General features: G+C 44.1%; 2 protein-coding genes and 1 long non-coding RNA gene across 8 annotated transcripts; 2 read left to right on the forward strand and 1 right to left on the reverse strand.

Moving 5' to 3' along the window:
• The first annotated feature begins 294 nt into the window (after positions 1-294).
• Positions 295-3,367, forward strand: itprip (inositol 1,4,5-trisphosphate receptor interacting protein). Of its 5 annotated transcripts, none has more exons than XM_030378602.1 (2): positions 295-499; positions 1,277-3,367. In XM_030378602.1, exons 1-2 carry the CDS (start codon positions 457-459, stop codon positions 2,842-2,844), a joined length of 1,611 nt encoding a protein of 536 aa, XP_030234462.1. In that variant the 5' UTR covers positions 295-456; the 3' UTR covers positions 2,845-3,367. The 5 variants fall into 5 exon arrangements, with proteins under 5 accessions (XP_030234462.1, XP_030234460.1, XP_030234461.1 ...); XM_030378600.1 differs by having other exon boundaries at positions 299-499; positions 1,118-3,367; XM_030378601.1 differs by having other exon boundaries at positions 300-433; positions 1,118-3,367.
• On the reverse strand, positions 869-3,297 carry LOC115559633 (uncharacterized). Its single transcript, XR_003979619.1, has 3 exons — positions 3,178-3,297; positions 1,702-1,704; positions 869-957 (listed from the first exon to the last, which is right to left on the reverse strand). It is a non-coding gene; the product is annotated as an uncharacterized LOC115559633 (long non-coding RNA).
• A 706-nt stretch (positions 3,368-4,073) lies between the features above and the next one.
• On the forward strand, positions 4,074-21,289 carry nt5c2a (5'-nucleotidase, cytosolic IIa). Of its 2 annotated transcripts, XM_030378597.1 has the most exons (19): positions 4,074-4,177; positions 4,873-4,986; positions 5,309-5,347; positions 7,689-7,762; positions 9,073-9,190; positions 9,765-9,860; positions 10,071-10,162; positions 10,246-10,303; positions 12,421-12,514; positions 12,606-12,659; positions 12,881-12,964; positions 13,185-13,226; positions 13,655-13,762; positions 14,224-14,290; positions 15,473-15,643; positions 15,995-16,046; positions 16,397-16,457; positions 18,688-18,864; positions 19,235-21,289. In XM_030378597.1, exons 2-19 carry the CDS (start codon positions 4,886-4,888, stop codon positions 19,472-19,474), a joined length of 1,728 nt encoding a protein of 575 aa, XP_030234457.1. In that variant the 5' UTR covers positions 4,074-4,177; positions 4,873-4,885; the 3' UTR covers positions 19,475-21,289. The 2 variants fall into 2 exon arrangements, with proteins under 2 accessions (XP_030234457.1, XP_030234458.1); XM_030378598.1 differs by lacking the exon at positions 5,309-5,347.
• The last annotated feature ends 4,538 nt before the right edge of the window (positions 21,290-25,827 follow it).

A 25,827-nucleotide genomic window follows, 5' to 3' on the forward strand; every position in this document is an offset into this window, starting at 1 on the left:
ACTGACTCGTTTGGCAGCCCTGCTGTTTTATTTTATTCAGAGTTCTCTGTGCACTGACACCTATATAGATAGGCTACCTATATATTTCTCTCTGCACTGGCACACACACACACACACACACACACACACACACACACACACACACACACACACACACACACACACACACACACACACACACACACACACAGACAAAGACACACACACACACACACACACACACACACACACACACACACACACACACACACACACACACACACACACACACACACACACGACATAGCTTTAATATATATCCACGTTACCGTTGCCTTTTACAACAGGAAGTGGTGAGTAGGCTGTTCCTTTCGAGGGTGGAGACAGCAATGCCAGGAAATGTAAAGTCTAGTTCCCGTTTCTCGTTGAACCGCATCACTAAAAACAGTCAAAGGTAAGCTACGATCCCCAGGCAAGATGTGTGACGGTGTGTTTCAGGACCTGCTGCCAAGGTACATGGGTGAGACGCCGCTCAAGACACCTTAATGTTGTTCAAGTTATTTAGATGTTGCTACGTCTTACGTATTGGCGCATGAAATAAGAGCGTCCGTCGTTGTAGAAAGTCCCTTGGGTTCCTTTCTTTAGAAAAAATGCTACAAGTATTTTGATAGACTGCATGTTTTCATTCCCATGATCATGGTTGTGCGTCACTCTTTTCTTGTAACGGAAATAACGACCAGCCCAGAAAACTTGTGTTTCACGTTTTTTTTCTGAAGTGCCGTTCCATTTGTCTTGTTTTCTGTTGAATGTGTGTTTCAGGTGGTTTAATGTGTGTTACTTTCTTTCTGGGAATGAGGTTGATAGGAAATTGGGATGCTCATCAGGCAAATAAAATTCAACATATTTGAATAGATATACTTCTGATCAGACAAACCTAACTTCTGCATGTAAAACCCTATAAGTTCAATGTACAGGGCTCTATTAACAGACATGATTTCGTATTTTATTATAAAGGCAGCATTGATATTGATTTAAACTTGCATTATCCATTTCTAAATCTCATCCACTCGCAATGTTGTCTCTTGAAGTTTGTGTAGATTGTTCTAATGAGCTGTATCATGTGTGTCTCTTTTAAAAGGAAACATACAAGGGCAATGCTGTGCTTGGATGTGACTTGATTTCTTAAAAGGTCTGAAATGAAGTGAGACAAGTCTCCTCCAGATGTCGAGCGCCATCGCGCGGGTATGTCTGGTGGTGGCAGCAGCCATCTTGAACCACCCGCTGTTCTTTTCTCAAGAGAACGCCACCCTGCCAGAGCAGGACGAGGAGCTGCTGACCCGCATGCGCCTGCACGAGGAACAGATGCGCACTCATGAGGAGCGACTGGTTCGGGAACAGTCCATGCTGGAGGAGGAAGAGCGGTCCAGGCTGGAGTCACAACCACAACAATCAGAGGAGAGCCCTGACGAAGCGTATGTCTGGTACTTCTGGAGTGCCGTCTCCCTGGTCGTTTTCCTCGCCGTCGAAGTCAGCCGGGTGGATCTCGCCAACGTGGAGACGTGGACCATCGAAGACGAGGAAATGTATCCAGGGAATGGATCTATTGGGGCCAGAACGCTCGCAATCGACAAGGGCCTGTTGAGGCAGTTTTGTGACCGATGCCTCCACACGTTATCCCATGAGAACTGGAGGGTCCAGGAGTTTGTAGAGGGTTTGGCAGACAACCTGCTTGAGTCCATGAGGAACGTCTGCAACGCGGAGACACGCATGGAGTTGGGGGACTTCCTGGGAGTCGGCAGCATGTTCGAGTCCTGGAAGGCGCACAAGCCTCTTACGTGCGACCTTATCGTGCCATTCACCCTACCGGCGCCATACTCCTTCCAGTACCACCTGTGGTGCAGCCCGGCTAGCCGCGTGCCCCCTGACCTGCAGGGCTTTGCCGCCATCGAGGTCAACAATAAGAATCTGGGCGCTGGTTGTGTGTGTGAGTCTGTGGTCGTCGGGGAGGACGTGCTCTGTCTCCTACACAGCAAGACCGCCAGGTTAGAGGAAGCGGAGCGCAGCGAAGAAGACGGCCTGCTGTGCTCCAGGGACACCTCCTCCTTGTCCAAAGACCAGGTCATGAGGTGGTTCCAGTTCTCCGTGAGTAAAGCGTGGGGACGCATCGCTCACAAGTATGACTTTGAGCTGGCCTTCCACCAGCTGGACACCGCTGGCGCCCTGAAGGTCAGATTCCGCTCGGGGAAGGTCATCGTGCTGAACCTCATCCCCGCAGTCCAATTGGACGACACTGAGGCCTACTTCGTCTCCCACTTCCCGTCCGACACCAGCTCCACGCCTGACACCTACTGGCCCATGTCGCTGGCCGTCTACGAAAGGAACTTGCTCAAACATTTCACGAGAACCCTACCGCAAAACCCCTGTCATTTACACTGCCTGCAGATTCTCACTTTCCTCCATAAGAAGCAGACGGGACTGACCGGGGAGAGCGCTCTGACAGACTACCATCTCAAGACAGTCGTGTTGCACCTCTTGGTACTGAGAAGACAGCCGTCTAGTTGGGGTGGCGGGTTCCTCGACCAGCGGCTCAGGGACGCCCTGGCCTTCCTTCAGAGGAGCCTGACTGAGAAGAGGCTCCACCACGTCCTGATTGGCAACAGGCATCTGCCGGGGGAACTCGGAGTGCCAGAGGTGTTCAGAACTGCAGAGCCGGTCAATCTGTTTCGTGTGTTTGTGCTGCAGAGGGCGCTGTACGTGGACACGGTCAGGCATTTGGAAGAAATGCTGCGAAACGCACCGGCGTTGTTACAGGAATACACCCCGCACTTGTTGAATGGAGTGGCTCGTTCAAGTTTAGATAATTAGTTTCACTGTTCCTGTTTATATCAAAGCCACATTTTTTGGAGTTGTAGTTACATACCGTGTTAAGCTTAGCTTTGACTTCATCAACAGTTTATCTGTAATTTCAGTATTTACGTTTTAAAGAAACGTTACAATGGTCATTTGTCTTAAAACTATATTCTTCTATCATACTGAGACATGGCGGAACTGTGAAAGAGTGCCACCAGAAACTATTTGTTGGTTTATTTTTGGTACTGAGAAAATCCTATCCTTTTTTACGTTTAAGTAAGCTTAATTAATGGAGAACGTCTATAAACATTCCTGTTAATAGACCACACCATCACTTTTGTCAGTTACACCTAAAAGTGGTACAAAAGGAAATAATAAAAATAACTTTTCATCTGAACAACATTACAGTTTCAGAATTATCTGAGAATCGACAGGAAAAAATCTAAAAGTCCTGTAAGGAGCAAACAACCATATTTTTTGGAGAGAAATCAATGTTTGTCAAATAAAGCTGAAATGCATTTATACCGTACCTTCTAAACCTGAATTTTTCTTTGTATTAGAGTATTGCTGTTTGTATTAGAGTTTATAATGTTTACAATTATACACAATAACATTGCAGAATATAATAACTATAGATTTTCTTTAACATTTTATAGAAATATTTTAATTTAATACCTTTTATATTTGAGGGTCTATTACTCTATTTTGTATATTCTAATCTACATCCTATAAATCCCTGGTTGGTGCATTATATGTAACCTTGCATGAAAAGTGACCTACTTTAAATCGATTTCTTGCCCCTTACATTTTTTCACTTCTAAGGCAATTTTTTCATGCCAATAAAGCTGTTGAATTTAAGGTTACAGCCTGAGCTATCAGAAGATAACAACGTTTTTAGACCTATTGTTGAAAGGTTATTGAACATTGTAAGCCTATAGGGGGACCTTTGGTTCAACGCCTGGGCCTATCTAGAATCAATCCGTCCAATTCAACAAAATCTACTCAAAATTTTTAGAATAGACAATAGATTTTAATGACTGAAATAAATGTTAATAGAGCAAGACCCACCTTTCCATCTGTGCTCTCATAAAACATTTGTTTTTAGTCTTTTTTTATGTATATACAGTAAACTTTCGGTTCATGTCTTGGAAAAGCTATTAATATTATTACGAGATTGTCAATAAAAAAAAGGAAAATGTCTGCAACAAACATTATCCTTATGGTGTTATTTGCACTGTGATCAGATATAACTGGAAACGCAATGCGCTGACTGCGCATGCTCAGCTCAGTGACCACCAGCACCACAACAGAATCTGTTAGTCGCAACGCTATTACACAAGAGTTACTGGTGAGTTACTCTTTCCCCGTCCTCTATTATTGTGTTTCACCAAACCATGTTTGAATAATATGTATTTACGGGTAGTCTAAATAACAAGTCGCCACAATTTACAAGTTATCAACTTGTTTTTGTAGGTCTTTAAAAAGTTGTGCTAGCTCGGTTAGCTTTACAGCTGTCTGAACTGTGTTGCCGACCTCAACCCGAAAAATCCCTCAACCTGTCAAAAGCTACCTCGTATATTCTATGATATTTACTAAATATGTGCATATTTTTGCAGATAAGCAACTCGAGGTTGATAGTTTATTCGAAACGTAGCCCTGTTACTGAGTGAAATGTCTGGATTTGATATTATCTCCTTAGCTTATGGGTTAAATCTGCAGTCCTGTTCTGTTCTTGCAACTGTTCACGTTATTGATGACACCTAGTGTTCTAGTCTGTTGAGTTAACGTTATTGATGAAACCTATTGATGTTTTCTGTTCGGTCAACGTTATTAATGAAAGCTAGCGATCGTTTCTGTTCAGTGAACGTTATTGTTGATACCTAGTGATCGGATCTGCGTTTATTCCGTGATGCAGGGCATGTCGATTGCTTTGAAGTTAATACTGTATTTTGATTTGATTGCAAGTTGTTGAAACCAAGACCTCAATGTGCAGAGCTAAACTTTGACATCATAAGCTATTTGGGTACTTCCTAAATTTCGCAGGAACCAATCCGAGATGACGACTTCGTGGAGTGACCGATTACAGAACTACGCCGACCTGCCAGCAAACATGGACGGTATGGCGATGAAGAAATACCGTCGTGAAGCCCACCACAGGTAAAAGATAAGAAAGAGAGACATCTTGAAAAATAAGTTATTCGCCATGCAACATATAGTCCATTAGATGGTAAAGATGCAAGGCACTTGAATTTCGGTTTACCATAGACTTTCTGCAGTATGCCTATTCATTCAATGGAAAAGCCTGTATATACAGGCCCTGTACTGGTGTTGTCTTTATTGTATTCTTTAATCTGCTATGACCAGAACTATCCTTGTTAAACGCTCGATAGAGCACATACACAAAGACAGATCAGGTGCAAGTACAGACAAGAACAGTGGTAACTTTGTTATCATGGCACATTTATTCTCTATTGCAAAGCTTTCCAAGGGATCTGGCCCCAATCCACCCTGCAATGAGGTACGCTGTCCTGTTGCCGGGTAATTTATCCTGACTTAATGCTTAATCCTTTCCTTATTTGTTGTTGTTGGATCAATGTCCATGAAGTGAATTGATCCTCCATCACGTCATGGACCATTAACGCTGAATGATACGTCAGCGTTTAATAGCTGCTGTAGGTACACCGTGGGTCTCTGCGTCACCTGCATGTGCCATAGGTTACGTGCACCGCTGTGAAAATGTAACTATACCTACAGGCTACGGAATGCCCTCTTCGTCTTCCCTGTTAGGTCTTCTGGTTTTTTTCTCGACGACAGGGAAAACAACAAGGAGTAAATAGATACGAAAGACGAGTTGAGTATGTTCACTAATTTGTTCATTGACACGACACATCATCTTCACACTCTGAAGGTGTCTCCCGATGTCATTGAACTTTGGAGATAATCTTTCAAGCCGTCTAATGGCAGAACCTAACTGCGAGCGCTGGCTAAGACACCCCCTGCGTACCTCTGGCGGCTATTCGACACAAGTATAATTCAGCCTTTACCCATACTGACACTAGGCCACCAACCCCCACCACCATCGTCACCACCGTGAAATCAAAACCACAGCCGGTGATCAGGGAAAGTGTCTGTGGATGTGATGTGCTCTCGTCTCATTCCCTTGTGATCCTGCCATCTTTTTTTTCATCCCTCCATCTCAATAACCCTTCAGTCGGTTCAGGGTCACCTGCCCGTCCACCAATGTCATCTGAATATAAACTTCAGCCTCCCGCACACGTCACAGCAGAGAACATGAACACTGCATAATGTGGTAGGAGGACAAGGGCCCAGCCATGATGATCTGTTTGGGGCTCTCAGGCGGAAGACACCAGTGTGTAGTTCATGTTTATTGTCAGTTGTAGTGTGATACGTCTACCTATTCAGCCCCTATTGCCCTCATAACCATCCCTGGAAGCAAGGATCCCTCTTCTGTGTTTTGTCCCTCTGGTCCTTGGGGAGTTCTCCCTTGCCCTTTAGGCTTGAGAGGTTGGGGTCATATAATGAGGGCCTGGGAAGCTCTTTGAGACCATTACTGTGATTAAAGGCTACATGATTAGACCTGACTTGATTTGGGAGATGAGATGTTGGTAGCAATTTGTAGAAAAGGAAAATGGGAAATCAGAGTATATCTTGATTCTGATAGTTGTGTGCCTGACGCCTTTGCTACTAAGCAGATGAACAGATGAGGGGATGCATTATAGTCCACCGGTTAGGGCGTTCGACTCCCAGCTGAGATGTTCTGAGTTTGATCTCCAATTTCCCAGGTGATGTGTAAGCTTCCCAGAGTAATAAGCCATAACCCCTACCGGGTCCTTAATGAGCTGTACCTGAATAAAGTGGAGGATACTTTGGATGATAAGGTCTGATAGTAAAAAGGTGCAGATCATTGCTGCCTATTTTCTACAATCCTTTATGTTTTTTCCATTGCATTAGCGTAACTGCAATGCATGCATCGTCCGTATTTGAATGTTAGCAGTGTGTGGACATTACGCAGTAGGGAAGCAGTAGCACTGTTTTTAGAAAGAATTGCTTGATATGAAACTGTGATGTTGACACAGAGTTGCTGCTGTCCTGAGGTGAACAAGTAAATGGTGAGGATATGTTGGCGTGGCAAGGAAGCATTTTGTTCAGATGCTCTGATTGGTCTATGCATGCATGTTGCGGGTGTGGGTTTAATTTACATTCCCTTAAAAAAAATGCATTAACCTGCAGCAATCCTAGCCTTTCCCCAAAGCATTCTTATTCTTTCCTTCTTTTTTTTTTTTTTACTGAATTCAGTAGACTCTGATGTGAAAACAACAGTAAGCATTCTAGCAACAGCAAGAATAACTGTTTTACAGATGTCAGGAGAGGATATGCGATATTATGGGTGGGTTTGTCGGCTTGGGAGTCATGTTGTTCCTGTTCACCTGTTTCGTAAGCGATGACATCCACTGTTGCAATGGCTTACCATTGCTTTGCTCAGTGTAATCCATCCATTTCGCATCACTTAAGACAGAACCAACTCTTCTTAAAATGTCTGTTTACTCATGATTTAAGAGAGAAAACAAAGGCATCAATTCAACATGGTCCATCAGACAACAGCCAACCCAATAATATCATTGCACTCTTCTAGAACTCTGTACGGCTGCTGCTGCTGCTGCTGCTGCTGCTGTTGTTGTTGTTGTGGTTTGGTGTAGGAATGTATCCGGACGTCTTGTGGTATTTGGTGTAGGAATGTATCCTGAATGTCTGGAGGTGTTTGGTGCTGTAGACGATGAATGTAACCCAGTGGTGTTTTTAGGTGTCAGTTGACTGTGTGCCAATGTTCCCCTCTGCAGGGTGTTTGTAAACAGAAGCCTGGCCATGGAGAAGATCAAGTGTTTTGGCTTTGACATGGATTACACACTAGCAGGTACGTGCAGACCAGCGCTGGGAAAACATAGCCAATTCTCCGGATTTTCATTTCATGTATTTATTTAAAGGACAGTGCACATTAATCGACATTTCTGCAAATGTGCCGGTGTTAGCCAGCAGGCTAATATTAAACGGGAGTCCTTTGGCAAGATATTAAGCTAAGCACAGGATGGCTGAAAAGTAAAACATTCACAGATTCACAGTATTGCTTTCCGGAATATACTGGGCTACAAACTCCTACAGGTTGTAGTACATAATTAAGAAAGAATAGTACTCTATATGCATGAAGCATTCTCAAATATTCTACAATTGATGTATCTGAGCGATTTCATACGTGACCCCTGACACAATACCCGGTATGGAGCAACAGATCGTGCCCACATGCCAACCACAGTGTCCAATTCTCTTGGTGTACCTCCCACAGAACTCCTGTCAGGGACAATGGTCATTATAAGCTTTCTCCAGATCCACACATCCACACTGGCTGAGCCAGACCACCTACTTTATTGACCTACCAGAACATAAAGAGCAGGTCCCAACCCCTGGGCCGTAGAAAACCCTGTCACCCTGCTCCTCTTCAGCTCCCTGGCTTCATGCTTTCTCTTGGGGATTGCACTAAGAAGGTTGACCTTTCCCCCTGGTCGTTGGACACAATAACCTATTGCCCATTACCTTTAATGTGTGACAAGTGAGTCAACAGCTGAGCATTAAGGGAGACGGCATGCAGGACTGGCTTCAGGTCCAACATACCTGTCATGTTGATGATATCGCGGCAGAGTCCTTTTCGCACACACAGTCAAGCATTGTTGGCGAAGGCTGGGGGGCTTTTCTAAGCCCTTCAGACCCAACCTAGCTTACCCCTGCCCTGCCTGGTATTTCCTAGAACTGCTCTTCAGGAGTTCACATTGCGTTGGTTTATTTCCCCTACTCCTTTTTTTAGAAGTGGGTCATCACCTAAAATATAGAAAACAACTTCCTTTATTTCCCTACGAAACCCCTTTTATCATCAGAATCAGAATGAGTTGTGTTGCCAGGTATGATATCACAGACAAGGAGTATGTTATAGTGCATTGGGGATACAAAGAGACACTTAAAAGGATATTCAAAACATAAGGATATGAAAAATGAATCATCTTAAAATATATAGTTTAAAATATTAAATATCTGGGCTTGCAATTGGCATAGTGGTTGACTACCGGGGTCGATTTAGATTGGTAGGCATTAACGTCGAATCAGAAGGCATATCCATACCCAAAATGGCCAGACGAAGGCACAAACTAAAGCGCTGTGTGTCTTTGTGTGTTATAGTGTACAAATCTCCAGAGTACGAGTCGCTGGGCTTCGAGCTGACCGTTGCCCGGCTGGTCTCCATCGGTTATCCCCAGGAGCTGTCCAGCTTCGTGTACGACCCCACCTTCCCCACCAGGTCGGTGGGCCAAGCCTCCCGCGGCACTGCTCCTGCTGTTCTTTAGATACTGCATGGGACTCGCAGGAAAACAACGTTGATTTGAATGTCACGCCGTGGCCTGGCCTGGCATTCAAATGCTCCGTTCAGATTACATGTTTGAATAATATAGAGTTTCCTCTCCTACTTGTGCTCCTCTCTTTCTCTCTCGCCCCCTATCCCTCTCTCTCTGTTTGGCTCTCTCCATTTCTTTCCCTTTGTGTCACTCTCTCGGTTTATCTGTCTCCATTTCTTTCTTTCTATGTCTCTCTCTCCCTCTTGTCTCACCTTCTCCCTCCCCCTTGATTTTATATCTTTCACCATTTACTAAGTGTCTAAGTGCTTAATTGTCCTACAAGTGGAATACCATATGGATATAAAAGTATGATATAAAAGGAAACGATGAAACACACTTTGAAAAGCCAAGCTAAAGGCCATGGTTAACATTTGATTTAACGTTTAATTTACTCAAAGACCCGGAGGGTTATGTTTCACCACTTGGGTCATGGTTAAACTCTCTTTCTTTCTCCCTCTACAATCAATGTCTCTCTCTCAGAGGTCTGGTGTTTGACACGACCTATGGAAACCTGCTGAAGGTGGACACCTATGGCAACATCCTTGTGTGTGCGCACGGCTTTAACTTCATGCGTGGGTGAGTCGCGCACATGCACGTATCCAATCACCCGACCTCTCTTCTGAAGGTGGTGGCTCCATGTGGTCTAAACGCACCTCAGACTCTGCAGAAGTTGTCAATACGTGGTTAAAAAAATAAATAATCCATAATAAAATCAACGTTTTATGGATTATGACTTTCAGTGGTAGTTAAGGTGTCACCCATTCATATTCATGTACTCATCCCCAGGCCTGACATCAGGGAGATGTATCCTAACAAGTTCATCCAGCGTGGAGACATGGACCGCTTCTACATCCTCAACACACTCTTCAACCTCCCTGGTATGAATGACTGAATGTCAACGAAAGAAGATGTTGGGTGTATATATATATATCAATTAAAATGATTTATGTGTCATCTTCAGAGACCTACCTCTTCGCTTGTCTTGTGGATTTCTTCTCCAACTGTTCCAGATACAAAAGGTAAGCCTCCCCTAAGCCTAACCAACGCTTACCCTTACTAACGCTAACCTTAACTTAATCTCAACCATACTTATGGCGCGTATCCACCGGAGGGTGCGGGTCGGTTCAGTCCGCAAAGGTGCGGCACGGGTCGCATTTTCACTGCGAAAAGTGGGCGTCATCCGGACTGAGCCGTATTGAGCCGTACTGGTCTCGCAGTACTCCTCCGTTGGGGTACTGAGACGCCTGAAAGGGTGCCGTCAAGTTCGAGCTACACACGCCGTCCGTTGTTCGGTCGACAGAATCGCACTTCTGTGCGGCAGGGGGATAATAACAAACGAACACATTATTACCCGCAAAGTATTTCTGGACAACGGCGAAAGCTTAGTTTATTGAAGAAAATGTTGCGCAAAAGTTGGCTGTCCTTCGTTACGTTCCACATTCCTGCACTTTGTGCAGGAATGCACTTTGCACTTTGCACTTTGTCATTGTGTTGCGTTCTTATTTTACTTTGGATTTATTAGCAGGCTACAGTACACTGTGTCGGGCTGCTATGAGATCACGATGCTAACGTAGCTGTCGCGGCTATCGCCATCTGGCCTAAACCCCACCCTACGATAAGGCTACTGTCACACCGGGATTCCACCGGACGCGTACGCGCCGCGGAACGGCTGCGCCGCGGAACGGCCGCGTCCTCTGCCATGCGTCCATTCCTACCGGGCGCGTAACGGCAGCGTAGCGCTGCCTTGCGAGCCAGCCGTATTCACACGAGATCACGCGATAATCCTAAGCCTAATGTACTCACCTTCCACTCCCAAAACTATTGCAATTAAATGCCACGCTTTGTCCTTTCTGACATTTTCCTTATAAAAAGGATGATTTGGTACATAAATGACTTCATGTTGCTGATCTTCGACAATGAGTCTCTCGTCGTCCATGTTGCCGACCCTCTGAGACCCTTTGATTGATTGACTGCTGACCTGGTGCCACCGGTCATGACGTAATAATGTTGATGTGAAGTTACATGAGCTTTGTGTTTTATTTTGAAAATTGACCGGATGCTCTATGGCTTTTACTTTTCACTTCCTGCCCGGCTCGACCTGCTCTGTCGAAATTGACGCGGTTTAGCAGCGGCTCGCGGCAAAAATAGAATTGGACGGAAAGATAGCGCCGCAGCGCGGCACGCCGCTCCTGGGACGCTTCTGAAACGTTCCGCGGCGCGCCCGGTGGAAATGGTCTCATTGATTAGAGTGGAAGCGATCAGCAGCGGTGACCGCGGCGCAGCCGTGCCGCGGCGCGTACGTCTCCGGTGGAATCGAGCCTTCAGCGGTGAAAACGCGAGCTGTAACTGAGCTGCGCCAAACCGCACCTTCACTACTCCACCAAGCCGCACCGAACCGACACTAACCGCACCGAACCGACACACCCTTATCAACCCTCACTTAGGCCACGTTTATACGTAGCAGGGTATTTATAGAAACGAATATTTCCCCCCCCCCTCCTTTTTTTTCATAAAAAATAACATTGTGCACACATCGTTTTCAAAAAAGTTGTCGTTTACATCAAAACGCATAAATACGCTGTTGAGCACCATTATAACTATGCCAAACCTATGGGCGGCAGTGTAGGGAGGAGGATAAAGCCATGCAAGCCAATCAGAATCAACAACAACGAATAACACGAGCGTCTTCCTGTAACAAACAAACTGTAAACATAGGGCGCTCATATGACGTTTCCTGGCGCATAATGTGACGCTTCAGAACCTAAAACCCTGTTTCTCCCCGTTGACACGACAACACATAACCGGCGTTTTCAGAAATCTCCACTTTGGCCACAGATTTTAGAAATGATTGTTTTCTGTGATAAAAACTGTGTTTTCGTGTAAATGAGAGGCCGGGGGGGGGCCTTAAAATACCTTAATTAACCATAACCTTAACAAACCCTACCTTTCCTTATCTTAATTAAGCCTTGCTAAACCATCTTTATCTTTCCCTAATCCTGAATTTCACCATAACTTAACTGCTAACTAACCATAATCTCACCTCACAAACCTTTCAATGACCCCTGACCAACCCTGCCTTGTGCCGTTATACCGTCTTCTTACTGATTTAGATGTCTTTCTCCCTCATGGTTTGTAGCTGTGAGAAAGGCTTCAAAGATGGAGATCTGTTCATGTCCTACAAGAGCATGTTCCAGGATGTCCGCGACACCGTGGACTGGGTCCATATCAAGGTTCGGTTCTTCCCCCAGTTTAAACCCTGCATCTCATGGAAGGATCAAGTGTTCTCCTTCTCTTCATGACATGTATTTATTTTCACTCTAGGGCTCTCTCAAAGAGAAGACAGTTGAAAACCTTGAGAAGTACGTTGTCAGAGATGTAAGTCACCAAGCTCCTCTTACTAACCGATATACGTAGCTTCTGATGGTAGCATGTAGCTTCTGATGGTAGCATGTAGCTTCTGATGGTGGCACGTAACTTCTGACAGGAGCATGTGGCGTCTGACTGCAGCATGGTTTCCAGCTGTAGTGTGTAACTGCTAACGCGAGCTCCTGACTGCAGCACCAGGCCTTTAACTCTGCATTCCTCTCTCCCACCAGGCCAAGCTGCCCCTGCTGCTGAGTCGGATGAACGAGGTGGCCAAGGTGTTCCTAGCCACCAACAGCGATTACAAGTACACACAGGTGAGCTGAACGAGAAAACCACCTCTGACGTCAACCGTACAGCGGGAGAAACACGAGTGAATTGATGGGAAACCAATAAATACAAATAAAACGCTATGCATTAGTTATAATGAGGAGTAGAGCTGTCGTTGTTGATGTTTGATTCAGAAAATATCACTTGGGAGCCTGTGAATTGGTTAATTTGAACATATTTTCCTTTTTCCCCCCCTCTTTCTAACAGAAAATCATGACCTACCTTTTCGATTTCCCTCACGGCCCCAAGGTAATGCAGATGGTTTTAATATTAATCTGTGATTTGTTTTTGTTCACAACTACTAGCGCGTGGAGGTGGAGCCTTTAATTGCAAACTACCTTTGAGTGGCCACCAAGGTCAGAAAAACGCAATATGCAATTTATTGTTGTCATTATTATTATTATTATTATTACCGAAATAATGACATTGGTGTGTGTGTGTGTGTGGTGTGCACGTGTGTGTGTGCGTGTGTGTGTGTGTGTGTGCATGCACGTGTCTGTATGTTTGTGTCTGTATATTTGCATGCATGTGTGTGTGTTTCTGTGTTGGCACCCGTGTGTGTGTGTGTGTGTGTGTGTGTGTGTGTGTGTGTGTGTGTGTGTGTGTGTGTGTGTGTGTGTGTGTGTGTGTGTGTGTGTGTGTGTGTGTGTGTGTGTGTGTGTTTGTTTGTTCACTAGTCTGGGAAGCCCCACAGGCCGTGGCAGTCGTACTTCGACCTGATCCTGGTGGACGCCCGCAAGCCTCTTTTCTTCGGCGAGGGCACGGTTCTCCGCCAGGTGGACACGGTGAGCAGAGGCTTTGAGGAAGGGTTTGCCGGAGCAGGACATGCGAAATGCCTGCTTCCAGTTATCCCCGTAACCCCGTGTCTTCGTACTCTGTTGTAGGGCTGTGCAATGGATCCCATTTTGAACACGATTTTGATTCTACCATAAAACGATCAGAAAACCAATATAATCTAGTTTAGTTTTAGTTGTCTTCTAGAAATGTCAGAACAGCTTGATACATATTTGTACATTATTTTAGATTTCTATTTGAACATTTTTTGTATTTTTCTAAGGGGAAATTTCTAAGTTCTCAGTTACAAAGTGTATTTTTGGAGAGAAATGCTGAAAAATGCATCACGTACTCAAACTCAAAGAGAATCGTTTGAATACTCGTGACTTCAATATTGACTGTGATCATTAATCGTGTTCATGATTATTTCCATAACCGAGCTGCCCTGCTCTGTTGTTGTGGTTTGTAACAGGTCACGGGTCGCCTGAAGATCGGCACCTACACCGGACCCCTGCACCACGGCATTGTGTACTCTGGAGGTAGTCCACACACACACACGCACGCACGCACGCACGCACGCACGCACGCACACAGGTTCTTTCTAACTTTGGTCCTGTGTAGCTAAACTGTTGCCGCTGATTCTTACACTGCCAGCTTTGGGGCTTTGGGCCATCATGGTAAAGATGTATGCACCCCCAGTGTTACAGTGTCCCAGGATTCTCCCTAGGAGTTTTGTACATGCTGGCACCAGGATTTAAGGGATTACCCCCGTTATAACAATTAGTTATAAGATTTTCGTGGCAGCCCTACTTGGCTCTGAAATGCTGCAGTGACACAGGAAAGGACGCATGGTGGTGCAGCGCCACCTGAACATCATACAGGGAGCACCCTGGACGTAAAGGCTTCTGGTGGACCTCTACACCACTCCTCGTCCTTACCTAGCCTACCAGACGTCCCTATTCGCCCCCTCCATATCATATCCACCAGACACATATCCATGCTGTTTAAATTGCCTCCACGTGCTGCACCGACACCCTTGCGGAGTCCGTTGAGGGATGGGAATGTGACCACTGACACCCTCTCGTCGGGGGCGATTGGTTTTGAGGTCATGATGGAGGTTAAAAATATAGCAGTCACTAATATGTCAGCTGTTAAAAATCGGTTGGGTGTTATCCGACTCGGTGATGGTGTCGACAGCGCGTGCATATCAGTGACGGAACCCCCGCCCTCCTCTATATGTAGCTAGTGTTTCCCGGGACTATACTGGCGTACGGACTAAGTAGGAACGCCAAAGCGGATTCAAGACTGCCCACATCGATTAGAAGAGGGTGACAAAGATGTACTGGAGGTCTTAAGTTACACACAGTTTCATCTGTAGTTAGCTAGCGAGCTTGACTTCCTGTGTGTGGCTGGTCGGACATCACGCACCACCTGCACCATGACAAAAACACACCTCATCAAAGTTATAAATTGTTGTCAAAGTTTCAGCTCATCAAAGTTACACTTTCAGCAATTTTATAAATAGTGAAAAGCACAGATAAAAAGATGTCTCCTGAAATATCAGTATGTTCAAGCATAGAGTGAAACTCACTCTCAATGATAGTCCCAATATACACAGCTCTGGCGTGCTATCACTGATATACTCAACATAAATAGAGCTAGCTTGCTATCACTGCCACTACTCTTACTGGTCAACATATGCCCTCTGCCTGCCGCCTCAGGGTCGTCTGACATTGTGTGTGACCTGCTGGGGGCCAAGGGGAAAGACATTGTGTACATCGGGGACCACATCTTTGGAGACATCTTGAAGTCCAAGAAGAGGCAGGGCTGGAGGACCTTCCTGGTCATCCCGGAGCTGGCTCAGGAGCTCCACGTGTGGACCGACAAGAGTGGTGAGGGCTCTCACGTTCAATACCTCCACATACTGTGTGTGTACATGTAGGACCTAGACAAGGCGGTGAGCACATACTGTAGAAATAGACCTAGGCATTTACATAGACCGTACATAGATCTTCATAAGGATACATAGACAGATAAACACACACAGAAACAATCACCAACATAGATATGTATATAGAAAAACCTTCTTTGATATAGACACACAATAAGGTTTGTTGTGTGAGGTGCAACTGATGATGGTCCGTGGAAGTTGCATAGTTTCCCTGAATTTTTTCGTCTGTTAAGCCCTGCATGTGCGTGAGGCTTTTGGGAGCCCATTGATTGATTTTGTGTCTGTGTTTCAGCCATATTTGAGGAACTTCAGTCCCTTGATTGCTTCCTGGCAGAACTCTACAAGTGGGTAACCTTGGTTAATTGTTATTGTAGCCATGGTTAAAACAACCATGTTTACGACCACTATTTATCCAACATGTTGGATAAGAAGTTAAAGCGATTCACCTTTTGTTGCTGGCTGCTGAACGGCCCTTTTCCTAACATAAGAGACTTAACATCAGACCTGCTTTATATACGTGTTTGTGAAAAATCAACTCTGTATCGGCGGAAAAATCCTGTAAAAAAAGTTGACCATTGACGCCATTGGTCTCCTTTGGAGAAATACAAATTTCAGACCAATGGGTTCAATGGACCATTTGTTCATAGGCTGGCAGGATAGGCTGACACCCTGGCGTGTGTTTGTGCTCCTGTAGGAACCTGGACAGCAGTAGCAACGAGAGGCCTGACATCAGCACAATCCAGTGTAGGATAAAGGTAGCTCCTCATCTCCCAAATTTTGAAGCATTTTGGAATTCTAAGCGTGAAAAATATGAGGTCTGGCATGTGAGCTGGTGACCTGGTTCATATGCAGGATTCTAACGGTCAAGGCGTGAGACTTTGCTGCTCTGCAGATAAACCTTTGTCTGCATTAAGTAACGTTGCCAACATTTCGTTAATGTATGTCTAATATTGTTAAATTGTGAGCATTTCCCCTGGTGTAACCACTTCAACTTCCTATTGATAACAATAGGGTTTTGCTACTACATCAATGGTTATCTTTAGTCGCTCGGGAAAAAAAAAACAGTAAGTCAGATTGCACTATAACCTTAAGGCAAGGCAAGACAAAGTGCTTCACATATAAACTTCAAATTGTCATGCAATAAAATTAAACAATAAAAAAGAAAACATGCAAAAAATGAGTAAAAAATATAGAAAATAAAGGCACAGTTAAAAAAGCATTTTAGAAAGTGCAATGTGTTTAAGATCAGATCAACATTCTCTCTGGTACTCCAACCCGACCTTAAGGAACTTGGTCCTTTCTCTGGAACCCCAACTCAGATTCTGGGACTCCAACCCGGATTCTAAGGTCTCTAACCCAAACAGAACTCGGGTCTCCAACCCTTATCCTTTCTCAGATAATCTATCTCTCTGGTAAAAAATAGAAAATAAAGGTAGAAAGGTACAATGTATTTAAGATTTAGCAGAAAGCTAAAGCAAACATTAAAGTCTTCAGTCTTGTTTTTAAAGTGGTCAGAGTTGGGGCAAGTCTTAAATCCTCAGTGAGTTTATTCCAGCTATTTGTTGCATAGTAACTAAATCCTGCTTTCCTATGTTTCGTGTTTACTCTGGAGATAATTAACAGATTGGTCTCAGAAGATCTTAGTGGTCTAGAAGGCTTAAGTAGTGGAATCATATCACTTATATATTGTGGCCCTAAACCATGTAGGGATTTATAGGTTAGCAACATGATTTTCAAATCAATTCTCTGACCTACAGGAAGCCAATGTAACGATTTAAGAATTGGTGTAATATGAGAGAGGTTTTTTTGGGAGACGTGTAAGGAGACCATGGCAGTAATCAAGCTTACTAGTGATACAGGCATGTACAAGTTTTTGTAAGTCTTCGGTGGACATGAGCCCTCTAAGTCTTGCTACATTTTTAAGGTGATAATATGCAGATTTTTGTAACTGATTTGATGTGACTGTTGAAATGTAAATCTGAATATGATAACCCCTAGATTTCTGGCTTTGATTGAGGTTTTCAGGTACAGAGAGTGAAGGTGTTGGGTTACTTTAAGCCTTTCCGTTTTAGTACCAAATACAATTATCTCTGTTTTGTCCTCATTTAGTTGAAGGAAATTTCAACATTTCAAAATTTCGGTACTTCCAGTCTTTGACTTGCTCAATGCACTGGCAAAGCGGATCTATGGGCCGATAGTCATTTGATGATAGCGATACATAGATTTGCGTGTCATCGGCATAGCAATGATGGTCAATATTGTTATTTTGCATGATTTGCCCTAGTGGGAGCATGTTGATGTTGAATAAAGAGGGTCCTTGTGGGACTCACGTTGGTTGATTCCGATACAAAGTCGCCAATGGAACCAAAGTAGTTCCTATTTTGTAGGTAGGACCTAAACCAATTTAAGACTGTGCCTGAGAGCCCCACCCAGTTTTCTAACCTGTCCAAAAGTATTTTTAGTTCTACAGTGTCGAATGCAGCACTGAGGTCTAGTAGCATTAGGATTGAGGTTTTGCCAGAGTCTGTGTTAGGACGGATGTCGCTTACAACTTTAATAAGGGCGGTCTCGGTGCTGGGTATGGGGTCGAAATCCTGCTTGGAAGGTGTCATAGCAACCAGTTGATGCCAGGAAGTAATTAAGTTCCTGGAGGACAACTTTCTCAATGATTTTACTTAGGAAGGGTAGATTTGATATAGGTCTGTAGTTGTTAATAATAGCATCTAGGCTCCGCTTTTTTAAAGGGGGTTTAATAGCTGCAGTTTTCAAGGCTTTTGGGAACTTGCCTGATTGGAGAGAGTTGTTAACTATTTGTAATATGTCTATTGTTTAACCCAGCTGATCTAAACCCCAGCAAGTCCGATCACTCGAAAACTGCGGCCAATTCAATCTCTCTCTCTATTATTTATGTCTCTTTCTCTTTATGTACATGTTTCTCTCTATACATACATATAATATGCATGTGTCTCTCCCTCTCTCTACCAGAAAATCACCCATGACATGGACATGTGTTACGGCATGATGGGCAGTCTGTTCCGCAGTGGCTCTCGGCAGACTCTGTTTGCCTCCCAGGTGATGCGCTACGCCGACCTATACGCCTCGTCCTTCATCAACCTGCTCTACTACCCCTTCAGCTACCTGTTCAGGGCCGCGCACGTTCTGGTGGGTCATCTGTTTGAATGTGTTTATAACTTCAGTGAGGACGTGATTGTTGCTTACTTAGGGTTGGGGGGAGAGTCACCTTGTTAAAGAAATGGGATAATACGGTAGTGTGAATTAAGGTGAAGACGAAATAGTGGATGTTTCTGATCGCTTATTTGTACTTATTTATGGCGAACGTCAGTTCGACAGAGACCTCAAGAGCTCTCGTTTTATTGGGCTTTGCTCCGCAAACCAACTTCTCAAATTCAATTTCGTTATTTTTTTTTATCCCTCAATGATCCCAAAAATATTCACACATCATATCACATCACATCATATAATTCCACAAGTCCAACCGTCGCCTCTCTAACCCCGGCTCCGTCTCCCCCAGATGCCCCACGAGTCGACGGTGGAGCACGCCCACGTGGGCCTCAACGACACCGAGTCCCCGCTGGCCACGCGCAACCGCCAGGAGGCCGACATGAGGCTGCTGGAGGGCAAGAGGCAGCTGCTGACGCGCTCGCTCAGCGAGGTGCAGCCGCCCCACCTCTTCCCCCAGACCCCCGAGGAGATCACCCACTGCCATGACGAGGACGACGATGAAGAGGAGGAGGAGGAGGAGGAGGAGTAGACCGGAGAAAGGGCGGTGCGATTTCAAGTGGTGCATGTTGCGGGAGGAGAAAATGGGTTGAAGAGGAGGGACAGGAGGAAGAGGAGGAGTTGTTTCGGTCGAGAGAGTCCAGTACATTGGGAGTATTATATGAGGGGAGAGTGGGGGGGGGAGAGAGGAAGAGGAGGAAGAATAGTCTGTTGCATGAAGAGAGGACATGCTTTTTGAGAAAGTATGATAGAGATTGAGTACATTCTGTGGGAGTCAATCGTCAAACTCTACAAGAGAAGTATTTTATTTGTTTTCCCCGCTGGGTATTTTGGTTTTATTCATGTGTATATTTCTGGAGAGAAATCATCCTTCCATTGGCCTCTGCTCCTCTTGTTGTTGATGCATTCAACAGGAAGTTGGCATTGGGCCACTTCCTCTTCCCCTCTTCATTGAAACGCGGTGAGCTGAAATACTTGACGACCCTCGAGCAAAAGCTTGAGAGCCCTTCTATGGATAGTCATGGTGTATTTAATGAACAGTACACTCAGAAATGAGCTCGGTGGGCAACGTCTAGAACGGTTGTATTGCGTCCATAAGAGTATTTTGTTATTATTTTTGTACAACCTTTTGAGGTATTTTTGTAAAAAAATAAGGTGTTTTATCAGTAGCTCATTCGCTGTGCCGCCCTGCATCCTGGCCCCCACTCAATCTACTCCCCTGTTGCAGTGTTGGACCACGTTACCCAGAATGCTGTACACCACATTATCCAGAAAGTTGTAGCTCTCGATAGTTGGTTGTAGTTGTTAGCTGTCATCACCTTGCTTTTTCTGGTTGGATGTTGAGCAATATCACCCAATATTGCAACATTTTATTTTTATATAAGAAATGGCCTAATGCCTTATTCTGGTCAACTGGTATGAATATTTAGGGGGGATGACTAAAGATTATTGTTAGAGGTATATTTTCAAAGGTTTTTGCTTTTGTTTATTTTTTTCATATTTTAACATTTGATCTGGTGGTGTTTGTGCGCATAGCTGCTATTGCTTGTTAGCAGTGGGATTCCTAAATCAAACTGAAACTGAATCTGTTATACTGTAAGCGATGGCCGTTCATGTTTTGAGATGGTGTACAATGTTACAACGGTTATCCTATACTGTAACCAATCTTTGCTGAGTTTTATGAATGCACGCTAACCCAACCTCATCAATATTTGCAGAATTATTTTCATGTTCTACTGGGGCCTGCATTGTACTTTTGAATGCTTTGTGACACTGGCACTGTTAACTTAAGAGTATAAATGGATATTACAATGTATACATATGTATATACATAGTATATAGTCCATACGGTCTACTCTGCTTGTGTAACTAGATGGGAAGGATTATTTTGTCAAACCTCAGAGGCTGAGCTTGACCGATGACTGGGTCGTATGTTTCTGTATTTTTTCTTTGTGTGCAATAATGGCTGCTCCAGGGGTTACTCAAGGTTCTCTCGTGCTTGATGTGTGCAACCGGATTCAGCACCACTGTTTCAGTAAAACGGTTTTTCAAGAGAAACGTAAATCAAACCTGCTTTGTTATTTTTCCAAGCAAGTAACAATTTATTTTTAAATGTTTTTATCCTATTCCAGCAATGCAGATATTGTGCATGCATTTTTCTGTGCTGTATGTCTTGCATTTGATTTAACAGGCATATGTTAATTGGAGAGATTATTTTGCAAAAAAAGGTTTGTGTTAGTAATTTATTTTGCATGTCCTGCCGGTTTTCACAATGGTTGTGAGCATAATTGCTTGCATTTGTATGCTCAGCTGTAACTTTTTAAATAAAATAACAATCCAAACCGGTGTCACGGTCTGATATTTGAAAGCAAAATGCAGGAATTACACTTAACTTTGACTATACCGTGAGGAAGACCGAGCTCTCTGAGTGGCCAACGACGTGCGTCGCGTCGTAGGTCGCATTGGTCGCGACGTAGGTCGCTCGTCTGGCTGCTTTCAGTCGCTGTGGTCGCTGGCTGGCTTGGTCGCTCAAAATCTATGGGCGGTCGTTTATCAGTTAATTTGCATGTTAAGGTAACTTAACGGTTTTTTTGAGACAGTTGAAGTACCAGAAAGCCCTGCTCTCTGGCGAAAGCTTCCTACAGCTCTTTATTGCAAATATTATTTTTATATTGAAGTAGGCCTACAGTTTAAAATGATGAAATCGTTGGTCTATCAGCGTCAATAAAATATATTAGTTGTAATTTGGGGCGGATTCAAATAATGTATTTTTGATATTATATATAGCCTATTTGTTTTGTTAAATGACAGTAAGCCTAATAAGGTATATTAAAGGCCTACACAAAGTTCTTCGTTATAGAGTGATATATTAGTTGCAATTTGGGGCGTATTCAAATAATGTATTTTATATATTATATATAGCCTTTTTGTTTTGTTAAATGTCATTAAGCCTAATAAGGTATGTTATGCTCAAAGTTCTTCGTTATAGAGTGATAGAGGTTAATATAAGTGCAAATTGTAGAAGAATTTGTCACAGTGGTTCAAGCGGTAGTGACGCCTGGTTAGTAATCAGGATGGCGGTTGTTCGATTCTCTCCGGGGTCAGATACATTTCTGCTCTTTTAGTCAAACTTACTGACGCAATCGGCCTCTTTCATTTGAACATTTTTGTATGATTTAGTACGATGGTATGATAATTATACGACGTAATGACGGGCTGCGACGCCTGGCTGGTATCGGCTGGCTGGCTGCGACGACAGGCCAGCCACGGCTGGCCACTGGCCGCTGGCTGCCGCTGGCCGCTGGCTGCGGCTGTCTGCTGGCTCTGGCAGGCTGACCGACTAGGTCGCGACCATAAAAGCGTTTCGACCCTTTTGGCGGCAAATAGGTCACAGGCAACCAGAGGTATGGCTGAATGAGCGACCTGTGGCAGCCAGCCATTGTCGCCATGGCTGCTACCACAACCAAAAGCCTATATGTTACAGAGACGAGATGACGGGTGACGTCACATTCAGGGCTCCACAAACGTCAGCAAGTAAAAAATGTGGAAATTATGCCTAACCCACTGGAGACCGCGGCTCAATTTCTGTGGAAAACACAATATCTTTAATTTTAAACGTAACGCTGTCATATATAACCACAGACAAATGTAAATTACAAATCTCAGTGGGAAGTGGAGAGAGCTTTGAGCTTACCCCCTGGAGACCAGAGCCCTGTACCACGAAGCTCGCTTAGAGGGTTAGCGAGGTATGTTGAGCTCCAAGCCTGGGTTAGTTGTACCACGAAAGTCGATCTCTTTTAGCGTCGATGTATCACCATGGTGACTTATGCTCGCAACCAAACCTGGTCGGGAGCAGTTTTTCGGCTTAGGCTGTGTCCCAATTCATAGGACGCGTCCTTCGTAGACCGCGTCCTTCGAAGGATGCGGCCTTCGTAGACCGCGAAGGACACTCCGAAGGCCGAAGAAATGGGACGGTCTAGCCTACGGAGCATTTCTGGTTTACGTAACAAACCGTTACCGCCCTTTCACTTGCGTGACCACGCTGCTCCTGTCACCTAGCAACCCTGACAGCTGAACTGACCTGTTAACAGAAGTTAAACCAGACAGCGCGAAAAAAAGAAACCAACAAAAATTATTATTGATCATTATGTTTTTGTATATAGTAGTTTTATAATAATTGTTGTAAATAGTCACATGAATGTTTTTTGCAAATAGTTTTATTGTTGTATATATGTTTCATACGAATACATTAGTCAATACAAAAAAGTTAGTAAGGGTTTTAATAAATAGTTAATCAAAAAAGTTAGTTAAATAAGTTAGTTTCAATAAATATGTAAATAATAAACAATGCGTTAAATATAACAGACCATAAGTTATTTGTCCACCAAACGCTCCAAAATTGAGAAAAACCTATCCATTCTTTCCCTGCTTTCCTGGGCTTTCCTCTCCTCTGCCTCCCCCCTTTGTAGCCTCATGTCCTCTTTTATTAACTGGAACATTTACATCTTACATTTGCATTTAGGGCATTTAGCAGACGCTTTTATCCAAAGCGACTTACAATAAGTACATTTGTCACAAGAAGTGCATCAATATATCGCTGTCGGTACAGAAAGGATGTTCATAGAACCAAGTGCAAGTACCACAATCGCTAGGCTAACCCATTCCCCGTGTTACAGCCATGATAGCAGCTACTGCAGTTGCTACACAGTTAAGTACTATAATACAATACAACACAGTGTACAATGGTGGCCAGAAGGGGGAGGGTGGCTATGCAGTCGAGGTGGACTCTGAACAGGTGAATCTTGAGTCCTTTTCGGAAGATAGTGAGCGACTCTGGAACATGTCTTCCTCTCTGTCCCTCTTTCTGGACCTTGGCCCTCGCTGTCTTTCCTCCTCCTGATCCTTGTCCTCCACCTCCTGATCCACCACTGCTGTACTTGGCCCTGGTGTGTTCTCAGGGATGGAGGCAATTAGGACAGGGGGGTTGGTGGAATGCCTCTGTCCCAATCCAATACCTTATCCATGGGGACAAACCAGGGCCAAGTGGCAGCAGTGGGTTTCCCACCTCCCCCCTCTCCTGACCCTGGATACTTGCAATCCTAAGGCAGAGGAAATCAATCATGGCAGTTAACAACAAGAGCAGTATCAAAACAAATTTCAGCAAAAGTTTTTCTTTGCCTGCGGGGGAGTCACCTTCCCCTGCAGGCCTATTTTCTCCAGAATTGTCCTAAACACAGAGAGATTATTAATCAGAGAAAACAAGAGACACATTTATCAATCATGTTAATAGCCCATGTTAACAATAGGCCATTTATAATACATACATTTGACCATCTTGTAAAGGTTACATTTAAATTAGCCCTCATCCTATATGAAGCCCATAATAATAAGACAACCAGTAGAAGTCAAAACACCCTTTTTCTTTGTGTGTTTTTCGAGTGCTGTCTAGTACTGATGCGAGCTGTGACTTTTTTTGTCTTTCTTTAATAACCCAAAATAGGACATCGTAGTAAACGATTTCTGTGGATGTTGTATCTGTCCTGCTTTTCAATGAGGGCTAATTTAACTAACCTTTACAAGATGGTCAAATGTAGATATACAAATGGCCTATAATAATTTTTATAAACTAACTTACGATATAAATAAACGATTGTTTCCTTACCCCCAAGCCACACTCGCCGAATGTTTCACCCCGGTGAAGAGCTCGTCGTTCTCCCCCCTGAGTTTGATCAATTGAGCAGTATGCTCCTTGCTCCCTAAAGCAAAACCAAATGTTAGAATTCGTTTTACTTTACACTAACAAACAAAAGCAGCTTAAATAGCAAAATAACCAAGTTAGCTGTGTAATCAATCCCAACGTCTGTAACGTTACGGTCTGAAAACCAGGGTCCACAACCTGTGTTCGCGTTGGTCCATTTATCTAACGTTACAGAATAGCAAATTATCTATATAATCGCCCCAATTTCGGTAAATAAAACCATTTTGACCGCTTAAATTTAAAACTATAGGGCTTAACGGGTGTTCTTTGTTACCGTTACAGCTTCACTAACTGTAACGTTACCTTACTTATATTGCATATTACTTTAATGAAATAAGTTTTAAGGATAACTTATTTGTGTTTTTAACGATACAAATTAGTATTTTAACATTTGTATCGTTAAATACTCGAGTGACTGGAAACCAAATACTTACATTTAAATGAAAAAGTCAAATCCACATTCTCCGCCATTATTGTTTTATTTTTTGGATTGACTGCGCAATGAATCTTGGGAGGGATACGTTGGGCCGTGAAGGATCTTGGGATACGTTGGGCCGCGAAGGATACAGCCGATGCATCCTTAAAATCCGGGAAAAGAAGGCTGCATTCGTAGGCCGCATTTGAAGGACCCTTGGAATTGGGACAGCACTTGGCGCGTCGCTGTGACGCAATCGGCGTCGACGCATCCTTCGAATGCAGCCTTCGAAGGATGCGTCCCCTGAATTGGGACACAGCCTTAGTCTAGCCGGAGATCGGTTACTTAAATCGCCGTGCGCAGCTTCCTAGCCCCTCCTCTGACAATGGCGTCACCATTTGTGGGTGTTCCCGTGGACCCCGGCGCACTTCTCGTACAGGCGTCTCTCCGGAGACAAGGGTTGTACGGGACAGAACCGATCCCTTGGCATTGTCTGACGATATTCAGATTTCAGACTTTATTGTCATTGTGCAAACAACGAAATTGGGGTTCTACATGAGAGATACAGATTCTCATCAGAGGGTGTTCGTTATTTGATCGTCCTTTTGGACCTTATGTAGACAATGATTACTGTTGCGCATTGTGTCTCAGTGACAGATGCTAGAGTGGAGGTAGCGCGTCAGTCTTGAATTTCTGTGCGGGGGGTTCGACT

Source organism: Gadus morhua, chromosome 15 (assembly GCF_902167405.1).
Source record: "Gadus morhua chromosome 15, gadMor3.0, whole genome shotgun sequence".
Classification (NCBI taxonomy): Eukaryota; Metazoa; Chordata; class Actinopteri; order Gadiformes; family Gadidae; genus Gadus; species Gadus morhua.